The following is a 16422-nucleotide window of genomic DNA, read 5'->3' on the forward strand; positions in this document are numbered from 1 at the left end:
TTGACAACATTGCTGTTTGTACGTGAAAAAAAAACAAGGAAAACTTAAAAACTTGTTTTGAGGAAAACATGAAAAAAAGTTTCAGATTTTCTGCTTCATCCATAGGTTCAATTCCATGTCCAGGGGCAAATACACAAGCATCATATAATTTACATATTTAAATCATAAACATATATAGTCTAATTATGTAATTTTTGAAATTATGTAATTTAAAGGTATAGCGGAGGATTTTCTTTTTCCGGGTGGATCATCAAGACTATTGGTCCTCCTAAGTGTCAATCATTCTGGTGATATGTTTACGTAAGGCCGTCGTACGTGCTCTTGCACACGATTCACACAATGGCGTGCGCTCAAAACACAGGTTGGGCTTCCCACTGATGCCTCAGTCGCGAAGTTTCTACTCGACAGGTAAAGTTTGGCATGCTATTTGGAGAAATCCATTTAAAATCACTGCTAGTAAAAGTTAATGTAAGCTATGATTAGCTCGTGCATGCTCTCTCGTGCACACATTTAATAGGCGTTCCCTCTCGGGAGCAGGTAGAGTGTTGCGCATGTGCATTTTTTCAAAAAGTGGAGAGGGCGGTTCTTTTCTAAAATTCGGGAAAATCCGCCGCTATACCTTTAATAAACATTGTGACAAAAATATTTTTTGTTTTTGCATTAGCTCATTAAAAAAATTAATTGAACAAACAGCAAAAAACAGTACTTTTGAATGTACGATGCTGCTATCATCAGTAAAATGTATAAAGTTTAGAGAGAAAATGAAAAAAGTTTCAGATTTTGCTGTTCATCCATATGTTCAATTCCATGTCTGGAGGCTAACACACAAGTATCTCCATTTCTTACATCCTATATTGCTTCATTCTCTGCTGCCCATACAGCCGATGATCTATTGCTTATATATGGCCCTAGTCAAGCCGTTCCTGACACAAGGTGAAATTGTTCATCTCAAACACATTTTTAACTCCATCTAAAGATAAAACCTCTGGCAATTGCAGAATGGTTGCAAACAGTAGAACTGAAATATCATTTTACAGTTTTCACCGCTATCAACATTCTCATTTTAAACAATCCTTGTGTTGTTCAGGCCATAACTTTAGTTAAATGGGTCAATCTACAACTAAAACTTTTCCATTTTTCTGCGAGGTAAGATTACCTCAAAGTTTCTATCATTTAAGATCAGTCTAATTATGGAGAGACAAAGATAACCAGCCTCCAATGACAAGAACATCCCTTTATTATCACAGAGCTGTCATTTGAAACAACGCTTTTAAATAATTAGACAGTGGCACGTGACTTTGATTCGACGGAGCCGTCTCAAATGGGATGGTTAACCAAAGCTAATAACCCGTCCCCACAACCTCTCCCACGAGCCCAGGCTGAAGGCTCGGCAGGATTGGGGTGAAAAGGCAGTGAATAAGGTCAGTTACAAATGAACGTTTGTGGCCCGCTGTCATATCACGGCATCCCTTTGAGCAGAGACGAGAGCTAGAACAGATGATAAGTACAAAGGTTGGGAACTATCAATTCACACAGCACAGACTTCCTTTAATTAAAACAGTGAGCACTAGGTCTCTCCATGAGTATGATATGACAGTCAGAAGACAAAACATTTGTAGAGCTTAACCCAATGGACAGATGTAAACTTTTACAAAACAACGAAATATCCAGCAACCAGTTAAAAACAAAACAAAAAAACTATTGATTATACCATTGGAACCCATTTTCAAGTAGTGATTAAGATTAATAACAATGTATTTTTTTTATTTTATTTTTTGGAATAATTCTCTTTAATGTGCAACGTTTAGTTACAGCTCTTTAATTATAGATTTGATAGATTAGTACAGACCCTGGATTCCTGATATCACTGCTACTCTTCGATGAGATAAAACACACAGAACAGCATAGTACACGTAATACTCATATAGGTTAATTAACATTGTGCTAGCAACTTGATAAAAATCACCTCATTTGATTTGGATAAGCTCAGTGCAGACAATGTACTTGTGATTGTGTGGTAACCTACATTAACTTACATCATTCATGTTGTAACCACATTCAATACCGTACCGACAGAACCAACAGAACACAGAGTATAAAAAGTATATATTTCCAGTTGTTCATTGTTGTTTGCGGGAAGCGAGTTATTGTCGTTTATTAGCCTGTTCGGTTGTTAATTGATGGAATTTCAGACTGCCAGCCTCTCTGTGGTGTCTTTCTCCATCGCCTTTCCCCTCTCCCGCCAGGCTGTGAAGCCCTTGGCTCAAGGTGACCAGCAGCATCTGGGACAATTTGCAGCCCTGAAATGACGCTTCAGAGAAACGCAATGATATGAAGGCGTGACAGCAGAGATGTGAGTAATTGTATTGTGAGCGTGTCTGTAAATGCGTGCATTTCCTTTCCTCCTTAGAGCCATTACGGAAAGAAAGAGAAAAGGAATGGACTGTGACAATTAAGAATTTACAGTAAATAAGACAAAGTATGTTTGCAAGAAAATACTATTTCATTCTTTCTACTTGGAAATTTCATGTTTGATCCAATGTTTCTTTGTAATTATTTGAAATTACAAATTTTTTTCCCCAGTCTATGATAAAAGCGCAAAAATACAGCTCTTTTTACCACTTGAGTGGAAATACAAGAAATTGCAAGCAAATCTTTAAAACGATCAGACCGATTCAAATGAACATGTCTGAAAACACATGTCTGCCTCGTCATTCCATTGCATCTTTCTCAAAGCTGGATGAGACTAGGTCCCCTTGACTTTTAAATGCATTTCATTTTTCACCACAGCTACCTGTGGCGTTGATATATTGCTGCTTATTTCTTCCAGAGGACGATCCCCAGCCTCCCTTGATGTTTTTATATGCATGTATTGAATCATTTATCAACTCGCGAGATCATTCAATAATACGCTTTTCAGGAACACAGAGAAATAAGACTTTGCTGGGATGATGATGATGATGATGATGATGATGATGATGGCTTTAGCCTGCCTCTCCTCAGTCCTCGTGCTTGGTTTTTTATGAAAACGAAATGTGGGTCGTTCTGCAGCAGGCCTCTTTTTTGATGTCAGTCAGTGAACTGAGTGAAACATTATGAAAAAAGTACAATTATCCTGTGGTACATAAATCTATCTGTGCACGCTGGCGGTATTGAAGATTAAATCACTGCTGCAGTGCTATGAACTGTAATACGGCAATAACAAAGAAAAAGTTTGTGATGAAAAAATGTAAAGTTTCTCGATGTTTAGATTCTAAAAATGCTCCTCACTCACTGCTTGAAAGGAGGGCTCCTTATCGGGAGATAACAAAAGCCTTACAGCATAATTACCCCAGCCTAGGTCACCTTGGGCGTCGCGAGAACAACGTGCGTTGGAGACAGCCGAAATAATGAAATCCTAGAGTAAAGGACACTTTTTGGTAACACGTCCTCCTGTATAATCACTCCACAGAGTTGCTTTAATGAGAAACTCATGACAACCTCAAATGAGCCTTATGAGCTCATAAACATTCAGATATTGTAGCTTAAATCCCAACTGAAGGAAGTGTGGTTTCTCATTTCCTAGTTTCTCTTCTTTTCATCCGTTGCACCATCTTTCTCTCGCTCTTTCACACTCTGGAGCATCACAAGTTTATTTTGAGGCACAGACAGATTTCCTCGAGGGTATGTGAGGTTCAGTATGCAGGTCAAACAGACTTGGTAGCAGTCGTCCAATGGCAACAGCAAAACTCTACCCCAAACCTGATCTTATGGGTGTCAGCATATTTTTTGTGTGGACGTTATTAAGGTAATGCTTCTTTCCGTCGTGTCACAACTGCAAACAGCCAATCCTTGTTAAAAGCGGTCTAAAATATGCTGTGGCTCTGCATATAAAAGGCAGTGTTCAAAGAGTTATATCCGTCAGCCATCTAAAGAAGACAGCAGTTACAAAGGACTAACTGATGGTCCTTTGTAATTTATTAAAGTGTGAAGATCCTTGATGATGCTAATATTAGAGTACCATTCAATTTGCTCTTCTTCAAAAGCCCGCTCACAGCAGAGTAAGAGAGAGAGGAGATTGGACATTGAACGAGAGACAGAAAGGGAATGTAAGAGCCTGAAAATCCACTTATATAGCCCTGCTGTTTAAAATAAAAAATATCGGACAATATGTCTTAAGTGTTTACAAAATTCAGTATCATAGAGAATTACATAGTGTATAATACCAAATGTACTTCAAAATGAACACTTCGTATAGTTTAGTGTCTCAGTTTGACTTCTCTACTACAATCTTTGAAGAAAAATATCTTTCGTCCAGTCCAATACATATAGCAATATATTGCATTTTGTGGACTAAAGAGATAAGAACGGCTAATCATTTACAGTTCTACATGTCCATAAATTCATTCATTCAAAATTTAGGATGGCATTTGACGGTTTCCCTAAATACTTCCCCCAATTATTACATTATTGCACTTTAAAAAATAAATACAAATTAAATAATATTAAATTAATTTTAAATAAATAAAAAATTCAAACAAATTAAACCCGGTTTGTGTTTCTGCTCGTGTTAAAGGCAAAGTAATTTTAGTGGTCTGTAGAAGCTTGTGGGCCAAATAGTTCATAATTGGCACATGAAAGGACAAGTTCACACCTCTGATTCCAAACTGGAAATTCTGCCCCATGTCATGGGCACAATAGGGCTGCTATGAACCACCCTGCTGCCTGGAACAGGCACTAGATGGTCATCCTGTAGGTGTGTGGGTACCCTATACCCTCCATATACACTGTCACTAGGATGTCCCATACAGGGGAAGATGTTGCATAATTCAGCTGGTCCATATGACAGGGGGCTCTGGTAGACTGGCAGCTCTGGGTAGGAGTAGGGTCTATGCACCAAACTTGACGCCCTCCTGACAGCTGCCACGTTGTGGAAAATCGCCTCCTTGTAGGTGGGAAGCCTGGTGGACTGGCTGTGTCTCAGCTTCTGACTTTTCCTGGTGTTTCGCCGGAAGGCGTGAAGGTAGGTGTGATCCATCGGTTGGGCGTAACACATGGTGTTCCTCACCCGTCCGTGTACGTCCACACAAGGGAACAGGTCAGGTATAGCTACTCGTGAGGAGGCTGCTGCAGTGGATCTGTCATTCGGGAACCGGACTCTGTCGGGGCCCCAAGTGGCTTTCAGGAACGACGGTCTGCGATGAAGCTTCCTTTTCCCTATCAACGGTATGTCATCGAACGCAGGGTCAAAGTACGTTTTGACACAGGAATTACAAGCTGTGTCCGCTGCTACAAAAGGATTTTCGCTGAAGGACGAGGACAGGTGGTTTTCAGCAAAACTGTTTGCTTCGGTATGACACGTTGATTGGTCTTTATAATCGTGAAGCCCCCTCAGATCCATGGACTCCACGATGAGATTTTGGGGTCTCTTTTTCCTCCTGACGGCATCTGACAAATCATTGTGACAAGACTTGTGGTGTTCGGTGTACATGTCTCTATATGGAACAAAGGAAGAACCAGGATGGGCCAGGTCGGATGGAGGATCATGCATGGCTAGATGAGGTGTGCTTAGACTGGATACAGGAAGCATACCGTCGTAGAGACCCCTGGTCCTGGCTGGAAGTGTGTAGCGAAGAGGAGTGGGCCGTGTTAGGACTCTATGGTTTACCATCGGTGGTGGGCTAGTGGTTTTGGTGTGTTGCATGAAAGGTGGAGTTATGGAACGCTGCATGTGAGGTATGTGGTTCTCCGTGACGTTAGTGATATATGAGAAGTGACCAGGGACTTTTTCAGTTGTGGTCACCAGTGGGATACGTGCTGGGAGGCTGCCGCCGTGTCTGCTCCAGTTCTCAATGGTCTTGGTGGCGTTATCCAATGAGTTCTCCACTTTGGCTGAAGAGACAATGTCCTTGGCTGTCTGCAGCATTTTCAGCATGTTGGCCTGGGCGTAATTGGCAGTGAGATCTGGATTCTGTATGCTGGTAGATCTGCCAAAGTCTTCAACGCCATTAAAGCAGCTGTATATGCCCTGAAATGTAAAGTGAATAGTGACTGTGTATTCCTACAGAGAAATGTTATTTTGTGGGCGTTTCACTGGATTCATTTGTGTCATGGCAGTGTTTTTCTCCATTATAATGATTAATGTACCAGATTATGTTTTTGTAAGAGACAAAGATCAGTTCATTGTTTCATGTCAAAGTTTAATGTGCCTCCTTATGGTGAATTATTTGATTGATTGAATTTACCCAAATATCCCTTTTAGTAAACAAGTAGCCTAAATAGAACAGACTGTGCATTATGATTTGGGCTGGGTAAAATATTTGACCAGTGTACAATGGTATGATACCTATCCTAGTCTGAGTCTAAAAATGACTTAATATTGAAATGTTAATTTACAAGGCAAGCTTACCCTGCTGATGGCCAGTAGAAAGTCTAAGTGATCAGACTTGTGGACAGAGTGCCTCAGTTTCCAGTAAAGTAGATGTTCCCAAGCAAAGACCAGCAGGCTGAGGCCCATGGCCACGAGCAACATGTAGAAAACACCTGCCATGTTGTCTATGTCTAGTTTAGAGCTCATGACCTCGTTTTTCTCATTCTGACATATTCCAGACAGCCATACTGTTTCCAGTCTCTGTGTGTCCCCTGCATGAAAGGAAACAGGGTCAGGAACAATGCCAGAAACAGCGGCAGTCAAAGTCTACTCAACTATGACAGAAACAAGCGGATACTATAAGAACCACAAATGTGCTCTGCTCCAAAACCTAGTAAGCTTCCTACCTAGACAACATTTTAAGGCATAATTTGTGCGCTCCCAACATGAAGGCTTTTATGAAAAGTAGCTACTTAGTTTGGGCAATATTGCATTTATTCTTCAGGGTTAAAGGGTTAGTTCACCCAAAAATGAAAATTCTGTCAGTAATTACTCACCCTCATGTTGTTCCAACCATGTAAGTCTTTCGTTCATCTTCGGATCACAAATTAAGATATTTTTTATTAAATCTGACAGCTGTCTCACTCCTCCATAGGCTTTCAGAGGGACCGAAACTCGCCGGCCCAGAATATTTATTAAAAACATCGTTAAAATAGTCCAAGTGACTACAGTGGCTATACATTAAGTTTATCATGCGACGACAATACTTTTTGTGCGGAAAAACAACAAAAATAACGACTTTATCCAACTATTAGTGTTCTTCAATGTGGGCCTCTGACGAGAGTTCACGGGAGCGCCAGGACGCATGCGCGAGAACTGAGATTACGCCGTTTTTCTTCTACTACTAACTTACTTGTTACTGGCTGCTCACTCCTTGGGAGTATTACCGCCATCTACTGTACAAGATGACATCCTGACATCATCGAGACCTAAATCACAATAAGTGTCGAATTAAATAGCTTACATACAGCGCGCGTCTTCCTCTGCTTATAAACAGACTGTTTTGCGCTTCCGGCAATGTCGGGACGTCATCTTGTACAGTAGATGGCGGTAATACTCCCAAGGAGTGAGCAGCCAGTAACAAGTAGTAGTAGAAGAAGAACGCCGTAATCTCAGTTCTCGCGCATGCGTCCTGGCGCTCCCGTGAACTCTCGTCAGAGGCCCACATTGAAGAACACTAATAGTTGGATAAAGTCGTTATTTTTGTTGTTTTTCCGCACAAAAAGTATTGTCGTCGCATGATAAACTTAATGTATAGCCACTGTAGTCACTTGGACTATTTTAACTATGTTTTTAATAACTATTCTGGGCCGGCAAGTTTCGGTCCCTCTGAAAGCCAGTCAGATTTCATCAGAAATATCTTAATTTGTGATCCGAAGATGAACGAAAGACTTACATGGTTGGAACAACGTGAGGGTGAGTAATTACTGACAGAATTTTCATTTTTGGGTGAACTAACCCTTTAAGCATACATTGTGTCAAGAATAAAAAAATATATATATAGGCAGCAAGGTAGCTCACTAGTTTTAGAACAGAGTCAGTGTCTACTGTTCAGTGATGTTTTCTTAAGCCTGTAGTTTGCGCTGACATTTCATAACCTCTCAATTCACAGCACATCAAGTTTTTTTTACAGTAAGAGGGGAATGTTATAGCTTCCATGCTGGGGCAAAGGATATTAAGTGTTGACCAGTTTCGGCCCCCCAAGTGCAATTTACCATCTCCCAGGAACTGGAGGAGAGCCAGGTCTATGGGGCGCTTCCAGCGGGAGTCCTTCTGCAGAGCAATGCCGTAGCCTGTGGTAGCAAACACCTTCCCACTACCAATGGTGACCAGCTTGCAGCCCTCGTCCTTGCCAGCCATATAATTAAGAACTGCTGCATCATATATGAAGGCATCCAACTTCCTACACAGAGGACAGAAATGAGCCCAAGGCAAATGGCTTAGTAATTACACGTAATTATGTCAAGTAAATAATTAGCTCTTGTTAATTTATACTCCCCTTTTCCTTGACAAATGGTGGATGATACATTATTTATGTTTCCCACCTGTGTTTCACTGACCCTTAGATCTAACAAAATTGCTTTTAAATGAGGCATATAATGACCAATGGAGTAAATCTCATTACAGATTATTAACAAAACATTTCACTAACAGAAAAGTAGCATGTTTTTGGACATGATATTCTTTGAAGCACCTTGAAAATACCACGTATATTGTACCACCATAGTACCGTTTTGTTAGCGTTTAGAGCTCTTCCACATAACCACACACACATAAAATGTTATTGCTGAAACCCACCCTGTTTTAAGGCTGTTGAGAGCTTCTTCCACACCCTTCTGGTTGTATTTTACCATGTGGGTGTGCATGTCAGGGTAATTGCTTCGAATGTTCCTCTCGGTGCTTCCGTTTGGGACTGTCCCGAAGCGAAAAGGAGGATAATGTTCCTGGGGTTTTTGAAACTGAAACAAAAAAAGGAATAAATGACATTTCAATTTTTTAGCTGAGGCAGGTTGCGTCTTAACCTTAATAGTGTAGATCAACACAGATTACATGGACTTTACACAGAATCTCCTACTGCCCGGGTAGTACTGACCTTGGAAAAGTAAATCGAAGTACTGCTTTTTTTATTTTTATTCTCCTTACTGATTCTTGCATTTGAACAGTTGGCAACAGTTGACTCATTTTACGCAATGCACATAGGGGATAAAGTAATTCGCTCTGAGTGACCATATTAGACAAAGGGTCTTCAACTCGGGGTCTGCAACCCCTAGTCCAATTCATGTTTGATTATAAATATTTTTTTGTTAAAAAATTAAAACAGTCAAATGATAAGCACCCTCAAAGGAAAGCAAGAGCACCCTGAGTTGATACTGTAATAATAACACATTGGCTGAACAGATTTGGCTAACGCTCGAGCGTATTTGTGTTTGTTGACTTGTTTGTTGATCTCTTGAACACAATGGCCAATAAGAGGTTTCATTTAGAATCCACTCACCGCTTGAAACAGTTTTTGTTCAGTGCCGAGTTCTGCACACTTGCGAATCCTCTCATTAACAAAAGTGTAAACACGATGTAAGAGATTTCTCGTGCAGTGTAGACAGCTTTATTGATTATAACAGAACGTTGTGAGATTGCGATGAACTAAGTGATCCTTTTTAGTGATTATAAAGGAAGCGCTATTTGCGCTTAATTCATTGAATAAAAGCTTTGTTTTTCACGCGGCTAAGAGGACTGAGGACCAATTACACGCCGCTAAATTTCGGAAGTGACATCTACATATAAATGCTGGATTCACTCACAAAATTGCAATGGTTGACATAGTGATAACATGATAGCATGGGACAAAAATATGGCATGTCAAAATTCTGTAGATACACATTAAGCAATCTAAATGCAGACTAATATATTCATTGAAAAATATCTGTATCAAAATATTTTTTTTAATTCTATTCCAATTATTTGTAAAAGTAATGACTTAATCTTAAATGTCTCATTGTACATTGCTATTCTTGTTATGGTTGAGCCGTTGCTTACACATTACATCTGCACTTTACTAGAGCTCCCTCATTAATTTGTTCGATTCTTAATTGTCCATCTCACAGTAAAATTAAAAAATGTGAAGTTTTAGAAAAATTATAGGTCTAGCTAAAGTTCTGACAGTAAAATATATGACTCTGCAAACCAATAATTCAAATAATTGTGATTAAAACAACTGAACAACTAATGAATTGTGAATTGTAATATACAGACAATGATGCATGTACAACAACAATACCATTTATAGTTGTAATCTACTGTCTTAACATAATATAACTATCATAATATGGTTGGTTTCTATTAATATCGAAGGCTTCATGCTTAATATGTATCTTTGTTTGACACATTTGCATCGGGCGTCTCTGCTCCATGTCTCTGTCGCCTAAGGGGTCCTTGCCCTAAAAACATTGAAGACCCCTGTATTATACAGTACTGCTAATTTTCCTCCAAAGCCTCTCAAATCCTTGGGTTTAGGAGTCAGTTTTAAAGTCAGTATGTTCAAGAACACAGAAGTGCGTATTCTATAACACTACTATATTATGTTGTTGCTAGCATATATTACCATGGCTCCACGCACTTGTTTTTTTTATTTATTTTTTTATCTATGAACGATTAATCTGTTGTTGTTCTTTCCTAAGGTCCAATTAATTTCTAATTTGCATAATTCTATGGATTTCTGTCGCTTATAGTGTTTTACTATAAAAATAATGGACAAAAATATCAGTAATCATGAGATGTGTGTAATCATGAGAGGTGTTTGAGAAGTGAGAGTCAGTGCGAGTCAGTGAACTTAGAAAAGTGCCAATTTACTTTATTTTAAAATCTTCTTGAATATTTAATATTCCAAATATACATATTGGGTGTGACAAGGCCTTTCATAACTCATTTTGTTTCAGCCATATATGCTCTTACACAAAGAAAAACACATCAAAATGGATCCAAATACAGCACCACTGTCATGCAGCTCATTTACAATTACATACAACTCACCTTTTTGTCACTAAGACCAGACACGGTGTCAATGTACTGCTCTTGGATCATGAAGGCAGCTAAATTGGCTGTGTAGCTGGCGAGGAAGATGACAGCAAAGAAAGCCCAAACCAGGACCATAATTTTGCTGGTTGTGCCTTTGGGGTTTTCAATAGGAACAGAGTTGTTGAAGACGATTCCCCACAGGAGCCAGACGGACTTTCCAATGGTGAAGGTTGGACCCCCAGGGGCTATAAAAGAGATACATTTGTAGTATGTATTAAACAAATAATCATTTAATTTTAATAATTTATATAATAGTGATTTATATATATCGCAGTGTTTGGGAACAGTACGTTTTTTTAAAAGAAATTACTACTTTAATGCAAGCATGGATTAAATTGATCAAAGCTGATAGTAAAAACATATGCAATGTTATAAAAAAAAAAATTCTAATAAATGCTAATAAAATAGATTCTAATAAAAACTTTTGAACACTAATAATATGAAATGTTTCTTGAGCACCAAATCAGCCTATTAGAATGATTTCTGAAGGATCATGTGACACTGAAGACTGGAGTAATGATGCTGAAAATTCAGCTTTGCCATCACAGGAATAAAGTACATTTTAAAATAATAAAATAGAAAAGTCATTTAAAACAATTTTTTTTTTTTTTTTTTTTTTACAATATTACTGTTTTTACTGAAATTTTTAATCAAATAAATGCAGCCTAGGTGGCATTAAAGACTTCACTCAAAAACTTTTTAACGTTAATGTGTATATTTATTTTAATAAGCTAATTATTTCTATAATACATATATTCACATCCTATATAACATATGTTCTCTTGGCCATTTTGATTGAATTAGTCATAGATCAGTCTACATGGGCAAAGAAATTCTTTTCCCACCTTGGCATCAGTTCTTAATGTGGTTCTTGTATCTCACACACAGCCACAGAAAAGCCAAGCAATCAATCAAAGTCAAATTAGCAAAGCGACAAACGTTAATTAAACCTCAGAAAAATGACCTTTTACACTAGGAGACAAGTACACAGCCTGTCAGCTCGGTTTATGTGGATTGATTAGGCTGCTTCCACAACTATTCTTCCTCTCCTAGCTTTGTGCCTGATAGAGAAAAGACTGTTTGAAAAACCAAGGCTGACCTTTGGCACTGACAAGGCTCCGGTTGTACCCAACAGGGCTGAAGTACTCAAAGACGAACACGGTGACTGCCACAACAGTCAGGCACATTACGAACATCATAACCCACACGGCTGGACTGTAAGGCTCTGCAAGACAGAGAGAAAGACCAAAAATACAAAACTCAGCTGATTATCAGATTAAGATCTTGCACATAATGGTGTTTTTGTTTGTGATGTAAATGCTGTGCAATTAGCAAAAATAACGAACAAATTAATGTTTAGCAGAGTCAAAACGCCTTTGTTTGTGTGCAGAGCTGGTCATTCAGTAGAAAATGTTTGTCCTATCTAGGATTTATTCTAGATTTAATCCAACAAAGGCATAAAATTTGAATCTAATCACATTCTAATCAAAACGCCACTGGTAGGAAATATTTAACACCGCCTGCAAGCATCTCTCATAAACTGTGTGAGTGTGTCCTTGAAAATGGATGGATAATGATGACTCCTCACCCAGGAAGGCAGAAGGTGAGACTGTTCCATTGCTTCTGGCCACCATAACACTAATCCCAGTCTCCACAAATGGCACTGAAAAGTCAACAATCTCTGACCGCTCCTCATTGATGGTAAGAGAGCCAATTGCCATATCTGCACGCTTGTAGAAGACCTTGAACAAGGGGAAAGTGAGTGAAAACTTTTGAGCAGTCATCAGAAACATCAAAATAATGAAGGCCCGTGCAATTTCAGGGTGGAAACTTATGTTCTACACTCAATGAAGAACTTCTATGCCATTAAGAAAGTCATTTCTATATAATATGCATGTGTGTAGCATGAATACAGTCCTGAGATACTATATGCCATGTTGACATTGTCTTGTGTACACCTTTGCCATTTACAATTATAACCACTCTACCATGGCCTTGTGGGCTAGCAAAGTGTCCATTGGATGTGCACTTCAGAATTTCAGTGTAAAGAGTTGGTCATATGGGTATTTTTTGCATACTGCTTATTTATACTTACTACTCATTTGGCATAATGCTTTTTGCATATGCTATATGCTATATCCTTATATGCTATATCCTTGAGAAGTACAGATATTTGGACGTGAGAATGTCTCTGTACAACATTAAAGTCAAGTAAACGCAATGTACTATTAGTCACAATATAATAAGAACATAATTACATAATACAAAGGTTGGTCACACATTAGATTAGGGTCCAATTCTCTATTAACTATGACTTTTGCCTCAAACTCCTACTGCTTATTAGTAGTTAGTAAGGTAGTTGTTAAGTTTAGGTATTGGGTAGGATTAAGGGATGTAGAAAATGGTCATGCAGAATAAGGCATTAATCTATGCTTTATAAGTACTAATAAACCGCCAAAATCCTAGTTATATGCATGCTATAAGCAACTAGTTAATAGTGAGAATTGGACCCTAAACTGAAGTGTTACCAGTTGGTTAATACCCACTATAAACCTGACATAGTCTGAACGTTTTTTTATGGATATCACAATTAAGACTGTTGTTATTATTAGCCTCTGGTTTCCAGATTACAATTTCTTCAAGGAATGGAGATGGACATGAACCACTAGGTCTCATTACACAACTTCGCAAATCGCTAACATCGCAAATCATTGTTGACAGATTTGTTTTTCCGTCACCCGCAATCAGGCTCATGAATAAAATTCCTTATATCACACTCATGTCAGCCCGTAATTTCTGTCTTGCTATTATATAATAATTATTTATCTCATATAATGATCTATTTCTCTCGCAGTGCGAAAAGCATTTAAGCCTTGTATGTGGAGCGTGGGTTTGCTATCTATAAACTCATCAACGTTTTAGCAGATGCAGGTGATGAAAACCGATGAAGTGATCAGCAGCTGTGGAAGACACTAAACCACCGGATTAAGTGACACTACACGCAGCAGGGGGTCACAGGATGGAATGTGTCGAGATCGCTTTTAAAGCCAGTTATGCTCCATGAATGCTCTTAACAACTTTAGCTGCAATATTTAGTGGTTTAAGGAGATCTGTTAAATACAGAAAGAAAACAGGGTGTGAGTAATGTTAGGAAAAACGTGTTGACACTGTCATAGGAAGCTGATTTATTTCTTGTATCACGCTGTAAGCTGTTTTATTTTTATATTCTCAGATGTTAATTTAGCTCATTTCCCATGAGCACTGAACTGTTGACATGTTTGAAGTGTGAGTGCGTTTATGTGAGAAAGAGAGAGAGAGAGAGAGAAAATGTGCCATTTCATACCTCTCCAATCATCCCATTCCAGACGCCACGGACCATCTTGCCATGTTTCCCATTGGTGACCAGATAAAGGTCATATGAAAACTTGATTGTGCGTGAGAGCTTCTTTAGGATGTCTATGCAGAAGCCTTTGCAGCAGAGTTTGGTGTAAGGCTCAGTGTGACCGGTTATACTGCAAAAATCAAATAAAAAATAAATAAATAATATATTAAACATTTAGTACAATTTTTCATCTTTCTTTAAAAACAAGTAATAGTTCACCCCAAAAAGAAACATTGTTCCAAGCAACTTGTATGCTACATTTCAAGCATTCAGAAGCCAAATGATAGCTTAAAGCGAGAATTTGTGTCAAAAATGTTGGTCATATGGACCACTTTTATGTTATTATTAGGGTGAAACCATATAAAAAGGTTATGATTCACATGCTCCCATTGAACATTTGGTGAAGAGGATCAAAGCGCATGGTTCTAGGGCAAAACATATGGTGTGACACACATCTGAAAGAAAGATTACTGACAGAAAGACTAATTAATCATAACTGGAATAATACAGACATGAATGTGGAGAGAGGAAATGATATGTGTTACCATACAAGATTATGAAGAAGACTTCATATACAGAGGTAAAATGGCATCAACAGTAGTGGCCAAAACTGATTGTCACGTTTAGTTTTGGGTTTGTTTCAATCTAAAAAAGTAAGTGCCGCCTTAAATTTTAAGTTTAGTCAACTCAAATATCCAAGTTGTAACTTAATACAACGTCACATTTCAAGTTGCCTAAACTTAATTTTTTAAAGGCAGCACAAACACTTACTTTTTTAAGTTGAAACAACATTTTCAAGTCATGTCGTGTTTTGTTTATTTGTATTTGTTCAAGTTTTGTAAATAAAGCTGCACTTGGGGTCACTTCAACAACTCGTCTATGGTGGAAATTCTTACGGTAATGCCCGGAAGGGTAATTTGTTTTCAAACAATTACAAGTTTGATTAAACAATTAAAATAAGAGGAAAATATTTTATATATTATAAATATGAGGGAAGAACAAAACATTGAACTTGGTTATGGTATTCATCTGACAAAATTTTGCACAATTTGGCATGTTTCAATGAGTTGAATGAGAAATTGCTTACAAAATCTTGAATAAATTTTTTATATTATTTGAATGAAACTTTTCCTAGGCCAGACATCACTTTTTGCCACTAATGTATAGTACGTCCGAGGGCTTTTCTTTCTTATTCGACCTGAAAAGAACAATAAATAGCCTACATAATAATGTTTTACTCATATCAATAATATAAGTAGATGAATACAGGCTCAAAAAGCAAATAAACACGGCTCTCTTCAGCAAACTGCTGCGATTTAAAAACCCATAGCCCAGAATCTATAGAAACGGAATGCTTGGTTGTGAGCATTCACAATAAAATGTTTGGAAAAAAGCGATGGCCTCCATTAACCGTTAGATGCTGGAGGCACTGAGCAGAGAAACTCTGAGAGCAATAATGATACATCACCTCTAACCTCCCCCAGACCTCCTGCGTAATGAGCTGTACGGGGAGTGGACTTGGGGCGGAGGGCCGGCAATGCAGGCACTGGCAGCAACCATAACAAAGAAAGACAAATGAAGTGTTTGGAAAGATGAGAGTCTCCCTCTGCAAGCGATCTGGACATAACATAAACAAGCCTGTCTCTTTTCTAGCCTGCCTCACCACCTGCAAACGGCGCTGGCGGTTTGGGTTAAGTGGGCTGTGAATTAAGGATGAGATGTTTAATCAGTCAAACAAACTCACACACACACACATACACACACACACACACACATGTACGCACACAAAGCACAAGGGACAGAGGGACAAAGTGCATCAGTTTATTGGTATAATGGACACAGACACACTTGCATCCTAGGGAGTGTCAATCAATTATTTCTCCTTTAAACAAAGTTAATTACAGTACATTGAGTCATATGGATCTTTGTTATCATTGCATACAGTCAGTTATTGTGAAACAGCTGTATGAGAGATGTGCAGTGGCTTGACCTATGTATTGCAGAAATGGGTATGGCTCATTGATTTGGTTGTGGTAGAGTAATGCATTTCATATCCAAA

General features: G+C 38.5%; 1 protein-coding gene across 2 annotated transcripts in view; it reads right to left on the reverse strand.

Moving 5' to 3' along the window:
- Positions 1-4533: 4533 nt before the first annotated feature.
- Positions 4534-16422, reverse strand: part of grin2cb (glutamate receptor, ionotropic, N-methyl D-aspartate 2Cb) — a 55497-nt gene continuing 43608 nt past the window's right edge. For both annotated transcript variants that reach the window (XM_084435052.1, XM_084435051.1), the window contains exons 6-13: positions 14325-14493; positions 12570-12723; positions 12081-12206; positions 10937-11166; positions 8708-8868; positions 8125-8312; positions 6389-6621; positions 4534-6007 (exon numbers count right to left, since the gene is read on the reverse strand). In XM_084435052.1, the coding sequence (XP_084291178.1) occupies positions 4628-6007; positions 6389-6621; positions 8125-8312; positions 8708-8868; positions 10937-11166; positions 12081-12206; positions 12570-12723; positions 14325-14493 (2641 nt within the window). In that variant the 3' untranslated portion in view covers positions 4534-4627. The remainder of the gene's footprint in view (positions 6008-6388; positions 6622-8124; positions 8313-8707; positions 8869-10936; positions 11167-12080; positions 12207-12569; positions 12724-14324; positions 14494-16422) is intronic.

This window comes from Rutilus rutilus (genome assembly GCF_951802725.1).
Source record: "Rutilus rutilus genome assembly, chromosome: 16".
Taxonomy (NCBI): Eukaryota; Metazoa; Chordata; class Actinopteri; order Cypriniformes; family Leuciscidae; genus Rutilus; species Rutilus rutilus.